The 18,902-nt window shown below is 62.6% G+C and overlaps 3 protein-coding genes across 7 annotated transcripts; 2 read left to right on the top strand and 1 right to left on the bottom strand.

Annotated features, from left to right (window-relative positions):
• Window positions 1–419: 419 nt before the first annotated feature.
• On the top strand, window positions 420–8,727 carry ITPKC (inositol-trisphosphate 3-kinase C). Its single transcript, XM_023501257.2, has 7 exons — window positions 420–2,966; window positions 4,970–5,069; window positions 5,271–5,484; window positions 5,704–5,908; window positions 6,384–6,485; window positions 6,810–6,881; window positions 7,529–8,727. Exons 1-7 carry the CDS (start codon window positions 1,017–1,019, stop codon window positions 7,730–7,732), a joined length of 2,847 nt encoding a protein of 948 aa, XP_023357025.2. The 5' UTR covers window positions 420–1,016; the 3' UTR covers window positions 7,733–8,727.
• An 81-nt stretch (window positions 8,728–8,808) lies between these two features.
• C3H19orf54 (chromosome 3 C19orf54 homolog) lies at window positions 8,809–14,847 on the bottom strand. 5 transcript variants are annotated; one of them, XM_031963180.1, is made up of 7 exons: window positions 12,478–12,554; window positions 11,360–11,619; window positions 10,862–10,930; window positions 10,073–10,197; window positions 9,870–9,999; window positions 9,718–9,788; window positions 8,809–9,349 (listed from the first exon to the last, which is right to left on the bottom strand). In XM_031963180.1, exons 2-7 carry the CDS (start codon window positions 11,617–11,619, stop codon window positions 9,036–9,038), a joined length of 969 nt encoding a protein of 322 aa, XP_031819040.1. In that variant the 5' UTR covers window positions 12,478–12,554; the 3' UTR covers window positions 8,809–9,035. The 5 variants fall into 5 exon arrangements, with proteins under 5 accessions (XP_031819040.1, XP_031819044.1, XP_031819041.1 ...); XM_031963184.1 differs by lacking the exons at window positions 11,360–11,619; window positions 12,478–12,554 and adding an exon at window positions 14,733–14,847; XM_031963181.1 differs by lacking the exons at window positions 11,360–11,619; window positions 12,478–12,554 and adding an exon at window positions 13,144–13,286.
• On the top strand, window positions 13,307–18,109 carry SNRPA (small nuclear ribonucleoprotein polypeptide A). The gene is made up of 7 exons (XM_031963186.1): window positions 13,307–13,407; window positions 14,841–14,936; window positions 15,097–15,269; window positions 16,705–16,881; window positions 16,961–17,134; window positions 17,248–17,336; window positions 17,706–18,109. The coding sequence occupies exons 2-7, from the start codon at window positions 14,864–14,866 to the stop codon at window positions 17,863–17,865; spliced, it is 846 nt and encodes a 281-aa protein (XP_031819046.1). The 5' UTR covers window positions 13,307–13,407; window positions 14,841–14,863; the 3' UTR covers window positions 17,866–18,109.
• The last annotated feature ends 793 nt before the right edge of the window (window positions 18,110–18,902 follow it).

Here is an 18,902-nt window from a genome sequence, read left to right on the forward strand (position 1 = left end):
TTGCAGGGGGCAGCGATCTATTTAAAACCGGATTTGTATTTCCTCTGCCCCCGGCTATGTGACCCACCCAGAGAATCACAAAAGAGAAGGTGGGTTTTCTTATCTGCAGTTGGGCTAAGGAGGGCTTGGCCACCCGGGCAGGGAAGGCACTTAGTATTCAAATGAAAGAGGATGCTTAAATTGTTCTAAAGGAAAGAGCCTTTTTTAGCGTTTCCAAGCACGCCCCTGATTAGCGACTGTGGAGCGCTTTCTTTCTGGGAGGTTTTTTGGTCCCGATAGAGAGACCGGCGCCTGGAGCTCGGGATGGCCTCGACATTTTCTAGGATGGTCTAGAATGGCTTAAAGCGAGCCGAGTATAGAACGAGGCTCGCTCGGAACAGTTGGAAAAGGCGCCAGCGCGCGGAAAGGACAAAACGGAGCGGCAGCCACGACCCCCTCCCCCAGTCCCCGTCCAACAGAAACGCCACTAGTCGGCCGGCACCGCTGCCAAGCGTCCCTCAGCAAGGCGAGCTCGCTGCTCTCATCTCCGTTTTACAGAGGAGGAGACCGAGGCTGAGGCGGTCACGTTTATGGACCAGGGCACGGACGGAGCTGAGAGATGCTAAGCGAACCGATGCCGGGCCCCGGGCCCGGAAGCCCCCCGAGTCCGGCTGTGGCCCCCCGGCTGCGGCCCGCCCCGGAGGTTTAGAAGACCCGGGGTTAGAGCTCACGAGACCGGCCGAGTTTCGGTCAGAAAGGCGGGGGGCGGGGCCAGGGATTCCCTCCCCTAGGTGCGTCACCGCACGCACGTCCTAGGGCGGGGCCAGGGCTTCCCCGGGGAGGGACGGCACCGGGAGGGGCGTGGCTTCGGTTAACCCCTCGGTCGCCGCGGTCTGGCCGGAAGGAAGCGGCAGCCGCGGAGGGAGGGAAACCCGGAACCGCGGCGCCCCGGGCCGGCCACACCCCCGGCTTTAAAGGGGCCCCGAGAGGATCCCGGGCCGGGCCGGCCGGAGCCAGAGCGGCGGCCTTGGGCGGGCATGAGACGCTGTCCCTGCCGGGCGCCGCCGGCCACGGAGGCGAGGAGGCGGCGGAGCCGAGGCCCGGGGCCCGAGGGGGGCGGGCTGCTCCCGCCGCGGGATCGGCCGGACGCCGCTGCGGCCTCGGGGGCGCTGGACACCGCCGGGGATCCCCCGGACCGCGCCGAGGCCCGGGATGGGCCGCGAGGGACACTAGTCACCGCCGGGCCCCGGCACCAGGGGGACGCCGCTGGGACTGGGCAGCTCAGGGCTGGGTCTCAGGGGCAGCCGGACGCCACCGACGCCCCGCATCGGCTGGGCAGAGCTCTGGGGACTATCGGGTCCCGGGATCAGCCAGACGGGCCCTGGAGACAGCCGGCCGGAGACGGAGAAGGCTCTCCGGGAGGGCCAGAGGACAGAGCGGGCCCTCAGGGACAGCCCCCCGGAGCTCGGGCCTGGGACCTGAAGGCCGGAGAAAGCTCTGAGCCCCGGCAGGATGGAGGCCCCGGGGAGCCCTCCAGAGACAACCACAGGACGAGGCCAGGGCAGGAGGGCTCCCGGGATCAGCTAGACAAAGAGGGCCACCCGGTGACACCTGGCAGAGCGGGGCCCTGGGCGTGGAGTGACGGAGACGGTGCCCGGGCCGGGCTGGGCAAAGGCAGCCCCCAGGGGACGCACGGGGAGACGGCTGGCCTTGGGGAACGAGGAGCCACAAAGCTCCAGCAAACGGAAGGGCCTGGCCAGCTCCGCTGCGCTCCGGGGCTGCCCGGGACGGAGAGAGCCGGCCTCCTTGGACAGCTGAGCCCAGGGGAGCCTGGTCCCTGGGGGCTGCGGGACAGACACTACTCAGAAGCACCGTCGGACGCAGCCTTCCCCCAGCTCGGCCCAGAGAGGAGAGCCTCTGGGGCACCCAACAGAGACGCCCTTCGAGACTGGTCCATCAGAGATGACCCGGAGGGGGATCCCCTCGGGGCACAGCTGGATGGGGCAGAGGGCCTTGCGTCTGGGCCAGCTGGTGAGGATCTCGCGGGAAGGCTGGATGTTCAGATTGCTCCCGGGTGGCGCAAGGGAGACAGATCAGAGGCCCCTTCACTCCGCTGCTGGAGACGGGCAGACAGTGAGGGAGTCCTGCTGGGGGGCCTGGGTGGTGACATGGCCCAGGGGCAGTCAGGCTGTCCGGGCACAGATGGCCCCGTACCCGAGCCGGAGCATGGGAGTCCTCTGGGGAAGCAGGCCACTGGGGACGGTCCTTTCCCAAAGCCAGAGAGGGCTGGCTTCTGGGGACAGCGGGGTGAAGATGTCCCCACAGGACCGCCGGACAGAGACAGGGCTAACTCCCAGGGGAGGGCAGAACCACCCAGTGCCCGGGCACGGTCTCCCAGATGTGGACCCGAGCCACAGCTGGAGCGGCTGGACAGCAAGCCCCTTCTGGGGCAGCCCAGCAGAGACGGCCCCCCACTGGGTGCAGAGCAGGATGGTCTCTGGGGACCGAGGGACAGAGATGCTGGCCCCAGAAGGCGGCTGGATGGGGAAGGCTTGGATGTGGGGCTCAGAGATGGCCCCCTAGTAAGGCCAGAGAGCCCTGGGGGTTGTGGACACTTTGGGGATGGCTTTGAACCCAGGCTGGTCCGAGCTGGGGCCCTGGCTGCTCTGGACGTTGACCACCCCTTGGGGCAGCTGGAGCTGGGGGGCCCTGGCCGGGCCCTGGAATTCCTTCTGCTTGAAGAGCGGTGCCACACCCTGCTCTCCAGGGGCCCCCAGGGGCCTGTGCCCCGGGTGATCATCACCCCCGAGCCTGGGGCTGGACCACAGGGCCTGGAGCAGGAAGCCCCTTGGCCCCATGCCGTGGGGTCCCCAGCCAGGGGCCCTGGAGGCAGCGGAGGCCTGTCATCTGCCTCGTCCTTCGATGAGTCCGAGGATGACGTGGTCGTCGGCAGCGGAGGCGGCAGCGATGCTGAGGAGGGTCCCAGGGTGAATAGAGCCCCACCCCCACTGTCCCTGGTGTCCACACGCCCTTCCCCACAATGTTCTTATTCTCCTCCTTCACTCCCACTGGCCCTGGTCTGTCCTTCCTCATTCCTACCAGTCCTGGTGGGACTCCCTCTGACCCCCACTGGCCCTGGTCCACCCTCTGACTCTCACTGCCCTGATCTGCCCTCTGACCCTCACTGCCCTGATCTGCCCTCTGACCCCCACTGGTCCTGGTCTGTCCTCTGACCCCCACTGGCCCTGGTCTGCCCTGTGACCTCCACTGGCCCTGGTCTGCCCTCTGACCCCCACTGGCCCTGGTCCGTCCTCTGACCCCTACCAGCCCTGATCCGCCCTCTGACCCTCACTGCCCTGATCTGCCCTCTGACCCCCACTGGCCCTGGTCCGTCCTCTGACCCCTACCAGCCCTGATCCGCCCTCTGACCCTGGCTCTGATCTGCTTCTTACCTCCACTGGCCCTGGTCTGCCTTCTGACCCCGGCTCTGGTCTGCTTCTTACCCCCCACTGGCCCTGGTCTGTCCGTCCTCATTCCCACCAGTCCTGGTGGGACTCCCTCTGACTCCCACTGGCTCTGAGCTATTCTTCCTCATTCCCACCAGCCCTGGTCCTCCCTGTGACCCCCACTGGTCCTGGTCTGTCCTGTGACCCCCACTGGTCCTGGTCCTCCCTGTGACCCCCACTGGTCCTGGTCTGTCCTGTGACCCCCACTGGTCCTGGTCTGTCCTCTGACCCCCACTGGCCCTGGTCTGCCCTGTGACCTCCACTGGCCCTGGTCTGCCCTCTGACCCCCACCGCCCTGATCTGCCCTCTGACCCCCACTGGTCCTGGTCCGTCCTCTGACCCCCACTGGCCCTGGTCCTCCCTCTGACCCCCACCGGCCCTGAAGGATGGTCTTTGCTCAACCTGCTCTTCCTCCTTGTCCCATCCCACATCTCTCAAAAACATGGGGTGGGGCCCTGGTGAGTCAGGGCCCGCCAGCCCTTGCCAGGCTGGTTTGGAAGGCCCACTGGCCGGGTGCATGAATGAGAGAGCAGGAATCCTTTTGATCTGGCACTGGGGGCAAGAGAGCAGGCTTTGGGAGCGCGGTGCCAGCTGTGGCTGCCCACGGCCATCTCCCGCCTGGGTGGACTTCCCGGCAGAGGGAATGCTGGGAAGGAGCTTCACCAGAGACCCCTTCCCCCACCCAGGCAGGGACTGCAAAGGCAGCCAGATTCCTGCCTAGGCATGAAGGTGGATGGTCCGGGGGCACGTAAACAGCCACATGACTCAACAGGTCTAGGCCACCTGGTGCGTACGGGAGCCTGGCACATTACCTTGCTCTCGGCCTCCCAGATTTGTCTCCCCTCCGTCTCCGAGGTGGAAGGACCCCGTCCACCCCAGGCCTTTCATTTTAGAGATGGGAAGACTGAGGCCGAGGGGACGGGGACTCTCCCACTGCGGTCCAGTGAATCAGTAAGGAAAGTCCCCAGCGTCCCATCTCGGAACAGGGCTCTTTTGGCCTCTGGCCATCTGTCTCTTTCGCAAGAGCGCACCCCAACTACTTGGACATCACCCACTAATCTTCCCCAACTCACACTCCATGAAACTGCTCTTTAAGCTGGTCCAGGGAGGGCTGGAGTCGGACCCCAGCCTCGTGCCCCCGTCTCAGTCCCCAGAATGAGTTTGGGCTTTTTTTTTGGGGGGGGGGGGAATTCTAGAAACCTGGCTTTCCTTTAGCATCACTCCCCATATTCCCAGCTCTCATTCCCAAAGCTTTCCCTTTGTCTTCCCATCTTCCTCGCCCTCTCCTTTTGTTTGTCTCTCTCCATTTTCTATCCTCCCATGATCCTTGCTGAGAAGGGCTGCCTTGGCTGGAGATGGGGATCCCCTGGGGGGGGGGTGTCTTCTCATGGATCCTTCTGCTCATCTCTTTGGGCTGGGGAGCTCTTCTGCCGGCACCTTCCCCTTCCCCCATTTAAAGGTCATCTGTTCTCTGTCTCGGTCAGAACGTGTCCTGGAGGAAGCTGAAGTCAGCCGTGCACTATACACCCTTCGTGGTGTCCTTCCGGAAGCACTATCCCTGGGTCCAGCTGTCCGGGCACAAGGGTACGCGCCAGGTTTGGGCCTGGGGGGGAATGGAGCCACTCTGGCCCTGACTAGCATCCGCCCCTTCTCCCCTCTGGATAGAAAGGGGAATGGAGGCCGGGAGCAGAAGTGAGGCAGCCTGGAGGCCTACTGGAACGTGGTGGTGGTGGGGGGGCTTCTGCCCCGTTTCTGCCCCTCTCAGAGTTGCTGCTTTGCTTCCAGGCAACTTCCAGGCTGGGGAAGATGGGCGGATCCTGAAAAAGTTCTGTGAGAGTGAACAGCGGAGCCTGGAGCAGCTGATGGAAGATGCCCTTCGCCCCTTTGTGCCTGCCTATTTTGGGGTTGTGGAGCAGGACGGAGAAGCCTTCAATCAGATGGAGGACCTGCTGGCTGACTTCAGCACACCTTCCATCATGGACTGCAAGATGGGCACCAGGTGGGGTCTGGCGGGGTGCCACGGTGCCGAGGAGGGCATGGGGTACTGCAGGAGGCCCAGAAGTCATTGGGAAACTCAGGGGGACTCTGGGGAGTACAAGGGGCATCGGAAGGGGCGTTGACTCTCCTGGGTTCTGGGGACTATGGGTCTGAAAGGACTGGGGGGGGGGGGTGGGAACTGGAGCTGCCTGAAGCCCCGCCTCTGGCATCTTCCCCCAAGGACGTACCTGGAGGAAGAGCTGGCAAAGGCCCGAGAGCGTCCCCGGCCTCGTCGGGACATGTATGAAAAGATGGTGGCTGTGGACCCCAGCGCTCCCACTGCGGAGGAGCACGCCCAGGGTGCCGTCACCAAGCCCCGCTACATGCAGTGGCGAGAGACCGTGAGCTCCACGGCCACTTTGGGCTTCCGGATCGAGGGCATCAAGGTGAGGAGGCCTTTGGGTGAGTGTGGGGGTGGTAGCCGTGCCCCCTGGGACTGAAGGACCACAGAGGCAGGGGAACATCGGGAGGGGTCTGGGGTCCCCGGCACTTACAAGCTTGCAGCCATCTGTTAATCTGAGCTCGGGATTCTCATCTGTAGAATGGGCACTTGCATTATCTCTCAAAGGGCTATTATAAAAAAACTTGGCAAGCTTTAAAATGAAATGGGAATAACGATGTTTGAGGGATGCTAAATAGCTTCCTTTTCCCTGGCTAGCAGAGGGTCCTGCCCTTTTTTGTGGGCTTTTGGATCCCTTTCAAAGGCCAGCCAGCCCCCTACCGCCCCCCGTGAGGCAGGAGCTCCAGGGCTCGGCTGGGGAGCAGCAGCTGCTGCTGCCGGTGGCTTGTGTGCCTGTGGCCCCTGGCGCGGGTGGGGGGAGGCCGGACAGTGACCCGCTGCCTGCCCCTGTGCTCCCTCAGAAGGCAGACGGCACCTGCAACACCAACTTCAAGAAGACTCAGAGGGCGGAGCAGGTCACCCGGGTCCTGGAGGACTTCGTGAACGGTGACCGCAGCCTCCTGGTGAGCGCAACATTGTGTACCCCCCTTTCCCATCCATTCCAAATCCCTGTCCCTGCCCTTGATGCAAATCCTGGTCTCTCACCCTCTAGCTCATTGAATTTAGTTGGCCCTGGCACATTGGTGAGCCTCAGTTTCCCCTTCTGTGAAATGAGCTGGCTGCTGCTCTCTGAAGCCCCTTCTAGCCCTAGAGCTCTGGTCCCGATCGGATGAGCTCAGAATCCTGGGGTCCTTCTCTGGGAAGCAGGAGTGAGCCCGAGCTCACTCCATGGGGAGTGCAGAGGCACGTCCCCAGTCTTGAAGTTGACAGCTCCCCCATCTCCACAGAGGAAGTACGTGGAACGCCTGCAAGAGCTTCGAGGAACCCTGGAAAACTCCCCCTTCTTCCGAACTCATGAGGTGAGCAGGGGAGCTGTGCCGGGCTAGGGCCAGGGCCACCTTGCAGCCCCCATGTGCCCCCAGTGCGAATACAGCCCCCATGAGGCATTTACCAGTCTGCTCTTAGACTGGGGAGCAACAGGGCTTGGAAAACAGGTCTGCTCACCTGTTTCCCCATTCTGTTGCACTGTCTGCTCACCTGTGCCTCCGTTTCCTTATTCTGTTGCATTGTCTGCTCACCTGTGCCTCCCTTTCCCATTCTGTTACACCGTCTCTGCACGCCTGTGCCTCCATTTCCCTATTGAGTTACATTGTGTCTGCTCGCCTGTGCCTCCATTTCCCTATTGAGTTACATTGTGTCTGCTCGCCTGTGCCTCCATTTCCCTATTGAGTTACAGTGTCTGCTCACCTAGGCCCGTTTCCCCATTCTGTTACACTGTTCACCTGTGCCTCCATTTCCCTATTCTGTTACACTGTGTCGGCTCACTTGTGCCTCAGATTCCCCATTCTGTTGTGCTGTCTGCTGACCTGCACCTCCTTTTCCCCATCCCGGTGCACTCGTGGCCTCTGCTCCCTGACCTTTGCCGCTCTCCTGACCCAGGGGAGGGGCGTCCCCCTCCCCTCTGCTCTTGGTCCCGCTGACCCAGCCTTCTCTCCCTTCTCCCCAGGTGGTGGGCAGCTCGCTTCTCTTTGTCCATGACCAGAGCGGTCTGGCCAAGGTCTGGATGATCGACTTCGGCAAGACCGTCCCTCTGCCGCCACCCCAGACCCTCAGCCACCGGCTGCCCTGGGAAGAGGGCAACCGGGAGGACGGTTACCTGTGGGGCCTGGACAACGTCATCGAGCTTCTGGACAGCCTGGCCCGGAGCTGAGCCCGGGGCCCCCAGGCACAACTGACTCGGGGGCCCTTTGTTCTCACCCTGGGATTTATTTATTTTGGGATATTATAGATGGCAGGGGGTTGGTGTCTGAAATGAGAAGTCTGTGCCCACTGACCCCTTTGGCTCCAATTAGGGGGACCCAAGAGGGGGAACACAAAAGGGGCGGGGAGCTGGCTGCTGAGCATTGCCCCTCCAGGTTTGGTATCTGGGTACCATGCCTGCTTGCTGTGCTGTGGGTGACCTGTGGGCAGAGAAGGCCCTCCCTCAGAGGGGCCTTTCACCCCAATACCAGCACCAGCTTTGGGGGAAGGAGGAGCCTGGCCCCCAACTCACACTGTGACTCCTACTCTTAATGAAGGTGTCCCCTACTCCTGGCCCTGCCTCAGTCAGGCTTGGGGGAGGGGAGAAGCCTTCTTGGTCCTGTTCTTCCTCCCAGAGGCCTCTGCTTCCTGGCTTGGATTGGAGGGAAGGAGGCTGAAGGGGGGATGGCTGTTCTCTGCCCTCTCCATTTGGTGTGACCACTACTGCCTCTGCCCGGGGCTCTGGGCCGGCTGCTCGGCCCTCAGCCCGGATCGGGGCCCCAGAGCCCAAGAACCAAAGACTAGACCATCTGTGCACCTGAGGGTGAGGGAGAAAACCCTGGCCCTTATTTGTCTTCCTGCTCCCCAAGGAGTCGGGGAGGGGCCTGCATTTACAACTAGCCCCTCACGGTTTCCTTCTGGAGAAATGGAAAGTGATGGAGCTGGGGTTCTAAGCCAGACCCCAACTCCCCAGCACTGTTTTTTCACTACATGTCGGCTGCCCCCCCAAGTCCTAGCCTTAATGAAGCTCCTTCCTGGCCTGGGGGGCAGGGGAGGGAGGGAGAACACGGGGTATGCTCTTTCTACTTATTTATAAAGAGGGGTGGGCTGATGCTGGGAGGGAGGGGATGGGGCGGGGGCCTCGGTACTCCCTGAAATAAAGCCTGGTGACTTTTCCACAAGCTCTGGTGAGTTGAGTTCTGGGGAGCCCCTTTCATGGGGCGGCATCGGGCACTGCAGGGGGAAGAACGACACGGGACACTCCTCAAGCAGCACAGCCGTTTATGAGCCCTTCTGCCCCGACAGCTCACCCCACTGTACAAAGGGTCCCCAAAAAGTAGTTGTGGCCCAGAGGCCCCGGGACAAGGACCCAGCCCTTGGGCCTTCGGGTCCCGTGTTCCTCATTCGGCCACTGCTGTGGCTGTTGGCCCCTCATTTGGACGCTCGTCTCCCTCCGGCCCCAGCGTCACCCCCGTGTGGGGCAGGCCTGAGTGCTAGGGCCGCAGCAGCAGGACTTGGCCACAGAGGCCGGCCAGCAACCCTCCGGGGGGCACCACATAGACCTTGCCGTCGGTGGTCCTGCTCGGGGCCAGCTGCGCCAGCTGCAGATTGCTTTCACAAAGCTGCTGGTAGTCCCAGAGCTGATAGTGCCAGCTCTTGCCCTGCTTGCAGAGGAGGTAGATGGCCTCTGGGGGGTCTGGCAGGGGCGGTGGGGGCTTGCTGGAGGCCGGGTAGAACAGGCCCTTCAGCTCCGCGTCCTCCTCATAATCTGGGCTCAGGGCCGGGCCAGGAACCCCGAGCAGCACGCCTGTGGGAGGACAAGGGGGCTTTGCAGACGCGGCCTTGAGTCCTCCTCCTTGTGTGAGGCTCTCAGTTGCTTTCTGTCTGCCTTAGTGTACCCATCAGCAAAATGGACGCCATAATAGCGCGCCCTCTGGGGGAGTCAAATGAGATGTGAAGGTGCCACCCGCATTACTTAGGGTGGCCTTTCTGGGGGGGGGGGGGCACCTGCACTCCTCCCAAAGATGATGAACCCAACACTGGGGCTCCTTACTGGGCCCTCTGCCCGATGCCTCAAGCCCAGCAGAGGTCCTAGGGAAAGGTGATCACTGGGGACCCCCTGAGAGCAGCAGAGCTTGGCTGGGGCCCCCCCCAGGCCCAACCCGCCCCCGTTACCTGCGCCCACGGCCCAGTGCGCCTTGTGCCCCCTCTTCTTGCAGGGCTCGTGATTGAAGTCCTCGTCGTAGCTGGGTGGGGGCAGTCAAGGCCAAAGCGGGCAGGGCAGGGAGGGCCACCCGAATGAGGACGCCCCAACATGTGAAGGATACGGGACCAGCAGCGGGCGGCCGGAGATGAGGTGCTGCAGGATGCGGCTTCGGTTGGGCTCCCCAAGGCCTCCAGCCAGCAGCTCCGCCTGGCAGCCGAAGACCTCCTCGGCCAGCCTCGCCATGCTGGCGGCTGCAGCAAAGACGGTCAGGGGGTCAGTCATGGGCAGACCCGGCCCTCCCCTCCCTGCTTGGCCTCCACCGACCTGAGAACATCTCTCCGTGCGCAGTGTACCCCCTCTCCCGAGCCAGGGCCACAATCCTCTCCAAAGGGACATCCTGGGGGAGCGCCAGCAGAGAGCCCGCCATCCACAGCGCCACCAGGCCGCACCTGTGAGGGGAAGGAGGGCCTTCCAACGGGAGGACCGGGGGAGGCCGGCCCAGGACGGGAAGGGGAAGGGGAAGGGAGTTCCTCTATTGGCCATCTGAAGACACCAAGGAGAACCCTCCGGGAGAAAGCCCTGGGCTGGAGTGGGGGGCTCCCCCTGCGGGCCAAGGGGGCTGAACCCCTAGTGGTGCATACTGGCCCTCCTCATCCAGACCCTCCCTGGAGCCTGGAGCCGCAAGGGACCTTTCTGGACTAGTCCAAAGCCTTCATGTTATAGGTGAATGACCGAGAGCCGGGGTGGGAATCCCAGCAGCCCCATGGTTCCTTCACCCGCCCCGGGGTCCTACTGCCTGGCCCCTGCCTGCATCCTCGGCTGACGTTTACATGGCCGGGGTCGGCCCACGGGTACCCAAGGTCTGATGCTGCTTTGTGCATCCTGATGTCACCCTGTCCGGTCCTTGAGGGAATCCGGACAGGAGCGATGGTGATCACAGCGGAAGACAGGCCCGAGCCCTCTCCTGACCAGGCTGAGGATCCCCCCCATCTCACTGTTCCCCATGCCACAGCCAGTCTTGGGGCCCAGGCGTGGGCGGGCCTTCTCTGAGGGATCCCTCCCTCCCCCTGGCCCTGGAGTCTGAGAGGCAGGGAGGGGTCGAGGGCTACCTACTGGGGGCCTTCCTGGATGAGAGAGGGCACGTCTGCACAGAAGAGAATCCACTTCAAGTCTTCCCTGAACCTGGAAGAAGACATTGCCCGGAGAGCTAAGAAGCCGGCTTGCGTCCCGCCCTATCCCATAGAGAGGGCCGGCAGGGGGCCCCCCACTCTTTCAGAGCCCCCCCTCTTGCCAACAACGTGGGGGGGACTTAGTGGCCTCCAGAGGCCCCTCATACTCACTCCCACGCCACGTATGTAGAAGGAGGCAGAGAGCGGGCCGGAGCTGGCCGGGCCGGGCTCGGCCTCTCAGACTTCTCGGAGGCTTCCGGGGTCAGCCCGGTCCCAGAAGGCAGAGCTTTTGTACCGGCCAAGGGCAGTGATCATTACCTCACAACAACCCAGGGAGGCAGGGGTGACCATTCTCCCCATTTGGCAGCTGAGGAAACTGAGACAGACTGAGGTGAAGGGATTTGCCCAGGGTCCCACAGCCAGAAAGTATCTGAGCCCACACCTGAACTCAGATCTCCCGGACGCCATGTACCACAAGCCTGCCTGACCAGGTAGGAGTAGGGGCCTGGCCCAAGCCCACAGGCCCCGCACTAGACAGAGGTTCCTCTGGCTCAATCTCTTCATTATGTGGATGAGAAAGCCGAGGTCATGTGGACGCTGAACATCTGGGACAAACGGAGGCAGGAGCCCCTGGTCCCGGACCAAGCTTTGCTGCGAGACCTTGGACAAAACCCTTCCTGATCTGTGACTCAGTTTCCCCATCTGTAAAATGAAAAAATGGATTATTGGTCACTAAAGGTATCACATGAACTTGCAAGTGAGTGGTTAAAGACTTTAAGTGTGGGGGAGCCTCCCCCTCTACACAGAGACTCCAGGGGGTGCTCCCGGCTCTGCTGCCCCCATCTGTACAGGAACTGGAAGAAGCCCCTCCCGCTGTGCTATCCCCATTTGTGCCATCTGCCCAGAGGCTCTGGAGGATGCCCCCTGCTCCTCATCTGCCCAGAGGCGGATGCCCCCTGCTGGGCCCCCCATCTGCACAGATCAAGGGGATGCCCCCTGCTGTGCCCCCCATCCGACCAGAGGCTCTGAGGGATGCCCCCCCGCTGTGCTGCCCCCTGTCTGCAGTTCTGAGAGCCCCAGGCTCTGGGGGACGCCCCCTGCTGTGCTGCCCCCTGTCTGCAGTTCTGAGAGCTCCAGGCTCTGGGGGATGCCCCCCCCCCCCGGGCTGTGCTGCCCCCTGTCTGCAGGATGTCCCCACCGCCCCGAGGCTCTGGGAGATGCCCCCTGTCTGCAGTTCTGAGAGCTCCAGGCTCTGGGGGATGCCCCCCCCCCCGGGCTGTGCTGCCCCTGTCTGTGGCTGTCCCCACTCGCCCCTGAGGCTCTGGGAGATGCCCCCTGTCTGCAGTTCTGAGAGCTCCAGGCTCTGGGGGATGCCCCCCCCCCCCGGGCTGTGCTGCCCCCTGTCTGCAGGATGTCCCCACCGCCCCGAGGCTCTGGGGGAAACCCTCCAGCCCGGCTGCCCTCAGACTCAACACGGGGGGTGGGGGGGGGTGTCAGGTCGCCACAACTTCAGAGGCCGGCGGTCAGTGCCGGGCTTGGGGAAGGGGCGCTGGGCCCTACCGGTCCTTGCTGTGCATCAGGAGCCGCCGGACATCGTCCCGGGCCCCGGGACTCCCTTGGGAGCCGGCCAGGGCCTCCTGCAGCAGGCGGCTTTTTTCCAGGCCGAAGACGTGGGGGGGCGCGGCGGGGAGGGCGGGGGGCAGGGGCGGGGGCAGGGGGCACCCCGGGGCACTCATTCTGGGGCTCAGGCCAAGGGCCCAGGGGCGGCTGGGGTCAGAGTCTCTGAGCTGGTAAGGGAGTGGGGGTGGGGAGAACTGAAGAGTGTGGGTGCGAGCTTTAGGGGGAGAGGCCAAGAACAGGCCTGGGGAAAGTGACTTTTCAGCAAAGAAGTTCAAGTCTGGGGGTCTCGAGAGCGGGGATGGCCTAGGAAGCCACAGAGAAGTTAGAGGCCAAAGGTCAAGGTGAGCCCAGTCAAGCAGCCAGGAAAGGTCAAAGGTCAGGAAGGCACGTGCGCTGAAGGGTCCGAGTCCCGAAGGGCAGAAAGCCGGGAGGCAGGGCGGAGAGATGGGTATCAGGGTCGCTGTTTCTATGCTCCCGCCCGCGGCCCCAAACCTTCCCAAGATGGCGGCCGCCGCCGAACCACGTGACAGATAGCGTCCCTTTCCCTCTCCGGCGCCCACCCCCCTCCGGATCACAGGCGTCCGTAATAGGTCGCGCACCGCTTACGTAAGGCGGGGAGCAGGCCTGAAACCAGGAGACGTTCCCCTGCTCTTTTCGTCCATTCCAAGACGAAGCGGGAGCCCAAGTTGCATTGTGATTGGCAAAGGGTGCGCTTGTGAGGTGGGGCCGTCTCTGATTGGCCAGGCGGTCGGGCGTCAAGCGCCGGGACTGGCTCTGCTCATGGTGGGGGCGGAGCCTCGCGCAGCCGAGCCCCGCCGAGGAGGGAGCCGCCAGAGAGTCGCCGGTAGCCCTCGCGGACGAACGCCATTAGTGAGTATTCCCCGCGGTGCCGTCCCTGGGCCGGGCGGGCGGCGCTAGGCCTGCGGGGCTTGGGTCCCTCCTCAGCGACTCCTCTCCTAATTCTCCCGCCCTTCCCTACCGGCCCCCACCTAGGGGTTCCCGTCCCGGGGAGAGGGCGGGGCTTGGCGAGCGTGCACCAATGGCGGCGCGCCGGGTCCGGCTTCGGACACGTGGCCTGGGCCTCGCCGGGTGCCCTCCCCCTCGCCTTCCGCCCCTTCCCGCCGCCCCGTAGGGAAGCTCGGGGGAGCCGCCGGCGTCCGGCCGCGGGGGCCGGAGCCCCGCCTCCGCACCCGGGGCCGCCGCCCGTGGGCAGCCGCCCGTGGCCCTGGTTCGGCCCTTGCCGCCCGTGGCCAGGTCGGGGGCGCAGGGCCGGGGCTTCCCCAGCGCAGCCCCGGCGGCCCCGCGGTTTCGAACGCTCGCTTCCCCGAGCCGCGCGACTTTGTTCTGTTCCCCTCGCGTTTGGGCGCCGGGGTTCCTTTGTTTCTTAGCGGCCTGGTCTGGCTGGCCCTGATGGGGCGGCGGAGAGCCGGCTAAAGGCCGTGTCCTTGCCGGCCGCGAGGGGGCGCCGTGGGAGGCGTTATCCTGCCCCGCCCCTCCCCCGGGCCAGCAGCTGCCCCAGTTAGCGCACTTGCTTTGGGTCCTTAACTTCTTCTTGCATCACCAGGGGAACTTGCTGCCCTCTGACCTCCTCATAAAGCTTTTTGCCCATCAAAAGACAGGGGGCTCAAAGAGGCCCCCGGCCTGTGAATTCTTTGCATTTTTGGCCATTGCAACGCCCTCCTCCTCTCGGGGCTGTTGAGATAACAGTGCATGCCCCTGTTCTGGGACCCTGACCCTCCCCCTGGTCCAGTCGGCAGCTCCCCTGGGACTGTTGCTCTTGCTCCAGTAACTGATCTCATGGGGTTTTGCTGAGGCCCTGCTGACCCCCAGGCCGTGACCGTCCTCTCCTGTGGATCTTCTGGTCTCCCTATCCAGGAGAAGACGGGGCCATGGCGTCCACATTGCCCCGGTGTTGGGGACACCATTCAGTCAGTGTTTCTTGGGTGTGAGCGTGGGCCTGCTGCTGCTGCTAAACAAAGGAGCCTAGGACTGGGTTGGTGGGGGTCTCTGCCGCCTTCCCTGTTGCCTCGCTGTCCCTTGGAAGTTAAGGGAAATGGGTCCAGAGGGAGCAGGAGTCAGAGTTCCCCACTTGAGTCCAGAGGGCAGGACTAGAATTGGTGATGGCAGGTCGTGGCCAGTTCTAAGCCGCGGGCGCCCCTTGGGTGTTGAGGTCTTGTGGCAGAGGCTGCTCTTACCGGAGGTGCTGGAGCAGGAAGGGCCTGGGCGATGGCTCTGGGATTCTGCAGGGAAAGAGGCCAAAGGAGGCCCCCAGCCTCACTAACCCAGGTCCGCTGTTCTTGCAGGCCAAACTCGAGACTTTTCTACCATGGCGGTGCCGGAGTCGCGCCCCAATCACACCATTTACATCAATAACCTTAATGAGAAGATAAAGAAGGATGGTGAGTCTGTGAGGTCCTGCTGCCCCCCCCCCCATACCGCTGACTCCTTTTCTTCCCTCTCCTCCCCCCCACCCCCCGCAATCTGAGGCCTGGGACCTTAGTCCTTTCCCTGAAGGAGGCTTGGACCTGACTGGCCTGTCTCTGGGCCTTCTCTCTACAGAATTGAAGAAATCCCTCTATGCCATCTTCTCCCAGTTCGGTCAGATTCTGGACATCCTGGTATCAAGGAGCCTGAAGATGAGGGGCCAGGCTTTTGTCATCTTCAAGGAAATCAGCAGCGCCACCAACGCTCTCCGATCCATGCAGGGCTTTCCCTTCTACGACAAGCCCATGGTTAGAATTCTGACAGATTCACTTTAGTTTAAATCACTGATCCATCTTCTGAGACCCCACCTATAGGCCAGAGGATAGAGGTAGAACACTGGCCAGTAAGGTCTAATGAGGTGGAACAAAGGAGATGGGGCAGGGCAGGGCCTCAGAGGGCCGAGTTGCAGACGGAACAAGTGGGCAGGGGGCTGGCGAGGGAACATCCTGACTGGTAATAAGATGTTGGGATATGGGGGTGGAAGCTGATGGGAGAAGTAAGTGAGAGGCGTCCCTGCTTTCGAAGGGATGAATGAAAAGGCAGCCAATAAAACTCTCACTGTGTGCAAAATGCAGCTGACGGCACAGCTAGAAGGCTGAGTCAGCCTCTCCTTGAGGAGCCCACCTTCTAATGAGGAAGACTTGGTAGTTTAGCCGAAAGCCAGTGGGGATCCATTAAAATGGGGTGTTGAACGCCTCCCACCCAGAAAACCTCAGTTCTCTTTTAACCTGGTCCCTTGGTGGCCCCTCGGCCCTAAAGGCTTTTGTGTAGGGAGTCGTCTGGGCCGACTTGGCCCAGGATCTTTGGCCTAGCTCTTGGAAGGCTGTCCGGGAAAGGGCAGAGATCCCACGGTTTGGCGGGCTGGCTCCTGCATTGAGGGTGTTAGAGCCCGAGAGGGATTTCTGCAAGCCATGGAGAAGGGGTTGCTATGTACCTTGGGCCCAAATTTCACTGGTCCACAGACCTAGGGCAGGAAGGACCTTTAAAGGCGTCTCCTCCAGTTCTCTTATGGAGGGGACTGAAGCCCACTCAGGTCGCCCAGCTGGTAAACATCAGAGGCAGGATTTGAATCTGGGCCTTGGCAGCCAGCGAGACAATTGCTGCACCCCTGAGGATGGGCCAGCCAGCCTTGGGGCCCTCGGGTCATTATGGGGGGAAGTGGCCGTCCCATCCCTCCTCAGCCCCAGGTTCTCCCTGCATCCCAGAGCCCTCCCAGAAGTCTGGTCAGATCTGAGCTCCTGCCCACTTGTTTTCTAGCTGTACCGTCCTGTGGTCAGTTACTCAGGACTCCCATGAAATGGGAATAACTGAACCACTTGCCTCATAGAGCCAGGGGTTGCTCAGCTATCGTTTTGTAAACACCTACTATGTGCTGAGTATAGGGAATGCAAAGATTGTCTCGGGGAGCTTGCATCATGCAGGATAAAGAGGAGTATCTGGGGGCACAGCGGCCCTTGGTTGTAGTCCTTGCTCCTGAGCACTGAGTGCCTCTCTGGACGTCAGGCTCTTCATCTGTGAAAAGGGCAGGCTTGCGTTGACTCTGTGGGCCTCTGCAGGGCCCGCCTGCTGCCAGTCCTTCCCCCCGGGGCCTCAGCGGCAGCCTCCTCCCAAGTGTTTGGCCCCCGTTGGGGAGGGTGGGGAGAGGGGGAGCCCTTTGCTCACACATCTTTCTGGGTGATTCAGAGAATCCAGTACGCCAAGTCGGACTCCGACATCATTGCCAAGATGAAGGGCACCTACGTGGAGCGTGACCGGAAGCGGGAGAAGAGAAAGCCCAAAGGCCAAGAAACCCCTGCGGTCAAGAAGGCGGTTCCTGGGGGGGCAGCGGCCCCAGTTGTGGCTGCTGTCCAGCCTGTCCCGGTGAGTGTCCCCACCTCCCCGATCGGCGGTCACTGTGGCCTCCTGTCCGGGTCTCTGATCCTTTGTTTCTTTTTCCAAGGGGATGCCGCCCATGACCCAAGCCCCCCGCATCATGCACCATCTTCCAGGGCAGCCGCCATACATGCCCCCCCCCGGAATGCTCCCCCCACCCGGCCTGGCCCCTGGGCAGATCCCGCCCGGCGCCATGCCCCCGCAGCAGATGATGCCCGGACAGATGCCGCCTGCCCAGCCGGTGAGCCCAGCTTGGTCTTTTTTGCTCCTCCAGGGATGTGGCTGGGGGTGGGATGTCGGGGTTGAGGTCCAGTCTGGGAACCCCCCTCACGCTGGCTCTTTCCTACTCCATAGCTGTCTGAAAACCCGCCCAACCATATCCTGTTCCTCACTAACCTGCCAGAGGAGACCAACGAGCTCATGCTGTCTATGCTCTTCAATCAGTAAGTTTTGGGGACGGGCCTGGGAGAGCCGGGGTCGGGGGGCCTGAGGCCAGTGCAGACCATCATCCCCATCTCTGGAGCAGCCCCTCCCCTCTTCAAGCTCAGCCACAGCTGGGCCTTGGACAACACGGGACGTTGGGTAGGTCCCTCTGCCCTCCCTGGGCCGAATGATGGGTTCGTGACCTTGTCTCTGGATGGGTCACGGGACCCCTGGGGGCCTGGGTCGGCCACCGTCACCTCCACGATTCCAAGTGGAGGTGGAGACCGAGGGTCTGGATCCTGGCTCTGTGGGCCTCGGTTTCCCCTGTATAAGAAGGGGATCGAAACCTCCGTCTGGGCCCTTTCATCTGAGAGTCTTGCTCTCCCCAGGTTTCCTGGCTTCAAGGAGGTGCGCCTGGTTCCTGGGCGCCACGACATCGCTTTTGTGGAGTTTGACAATGAGGTGCAGGCTGGGGCTGCCCGAGATGCCCTGCAGGGCTTCAAGATCACCCAGAACAACGCCATGAAGATCTCTTTTGCCAAGAAGTAGCCCCGCCCCCTCCCCCCCCCCCCCCTTCCCCTTCTTTCCTTCCAGGGTGACCCTCCCCCTGCTCTACTGCTCGGGGCTGTCGTCCCCTGAAGGTAAGTCCCTGCTCCCTCCTCCCCCTGTTGCGTGAGTGTGCCTGCCCTGCGTGCATGTGCCTCAGCATTGTACCCAGAGTCTGCCCTACAGACATTGCACCTGGAGCTGTGGGGCAAAATAAAAGACTGCAAGCCTTGGTTTTTCACCACGTGGTCCTCCTCTCTCCTGTGGTCCCCTGGGCCGCTGGGCTTAGTAGGCGCTCGCCCTCCTCCCACTGGGTGCAAGGAGGGCCAGGGTTGCAGGATGCTGTGACCCCTGCGATGCGGGAGCCTGCCGCACCGGCCTGTTCGCTGGCCCGGGAAGGCTTGTCTGGTCTGTGCCCCTTTGCCAGCTTTCTCCCGGCACATGGTCTTGGTCTGGGGCACCCTTCTGGCCAAATGGGCTTCGAGGCGGGGCCCGGGTCAGTCAGTCTTGGACCCCAGGGGGTGAGTGTGCACACCCAAATCAGACTTCTCCCTACATGAGGATGTGTGGATTGTGTAGCATCTGTCTAGAGGGTGACCCCCTACCGGGGCCCTGGGGCCTGCTTCCCACCCACTGTTTGGCTCCTGAACTGGCAGCAGGGTCCACATAAGTCTGGATCTGCAGTCGGCATAGGCTTTGACTCAGTCCCCTTCATATGTCACATGCATGACCATGCGAAACCTGGGCCTCGGGTAACCCCTCTGTAAAATGGGGAGGGCAGCTGGGGTGTCAGTAGGTAGAACACCAGGTCTGGAGTCTGGACATCCTGGGTGCAAATCCGGTCTCCAACGCTTCCTAACTATGTGACACTGGGCAGACCATTTCACCCTGTCTGCCTCAGTTTTCTCCATAAAATTAGCTGAAGACAGAAATGGCAAAGCCTGCGGTTCATTCTCTGCCAAGAAAACTCCAAAATGGATTCACGAGTCAGACCCAACCCAAGTGACTGCACAGCCGCAAAGGGGGCACCTTGCGAGCCC

This window comes from Sarcophilus harrisii, chromosome 3, assembly GCF_902635505.1.
Source record: "Sarcophilus harrisii chromosome 3, mSarHar1.11, whole genome shotgun sequence".
Lineage (NCBI taxonomy): Eukaryota > Metazoa > Chordata > Mammalia > Dasyuromorphia > Dasyuridae > Sarcophilus > Sarcophilus harrisii.

What these genes read in the sequence shown, in the direction of transcription:
- ITPKC (XM_023501257.2), top strand. Translation starts at nt 1,017, where the DNA reads ATGAGACGCTGTCCCTGCCGGGCGCCGCCGGCCACGGAGGCGAGGAGG. An exon ending in GACTGCAAGATGGGCACCAG is followed by an intron (nt 5,485 to 5,703) that starts GTGGGGTCTGGC and finishes TCTTCCCCCAAG; the next exon opens with GACGTACCTGGAGGAAGAGC. An exon ending in ACGGTGACCGCAGCCTCCTG is followed by an intron (nt 6,486 to 6,809) that starts GTGAGCGCAACA and finishes CCATCTCCACAG; the next exon opens with AGGAAGTACGTGGAACGCCT.
- C3H19orf54 (XM_031963180.1), bottom strand. Translation starts at nt 11,619, where the DNA reads ATGGGGAAACTGAGTCACAGATCAGGAAGGGTTTTGTCCAAGGTCTCG. An exon ending in GGCCGCCCGCTGCTGGTCCC is followed by an intron (nt 9,789 to 9,869) that starts GTATCCTTCACA and finishes GCCCCCACCCAG; the next exon opens with CTACGACGAGGACTTCAATC. An exon ending in GCACTGGGCCGTGGGCGCAG is followed by an intron (nt 9,350 to 9,717) that starts GTAACGGGGGCG and finishes GTCCTCCCACAG; the next exon opens with GCGTGCTGCTCGGGGTTCCT.
- SNRPA (XM_031963186.1), top strand. Translation starts at nt 14,864, where the DNA reads ATGGCGGTGCCGGAGTCGCGCCCCAATCACACCATTTACATCAATAAC. An exon ending in CCTTCTACGACAAGCCCATG is followed by an intron (nt 15,270 to 16,704) that starts GTTAGAATTCTG and finishes TGGGTGATTCAG; the next exon opens with AGAATCCAGTACGCCAAGTC. An exon ending in AGATGCCGCCTGCCCAGCCG is followed by an intron (nt 17,135 to 17,247) that starts GTGAGCCCAGCT and finishes CCTACTCCATAG; the next exon opens with CTGTCTGAAAACCCGCCCAA.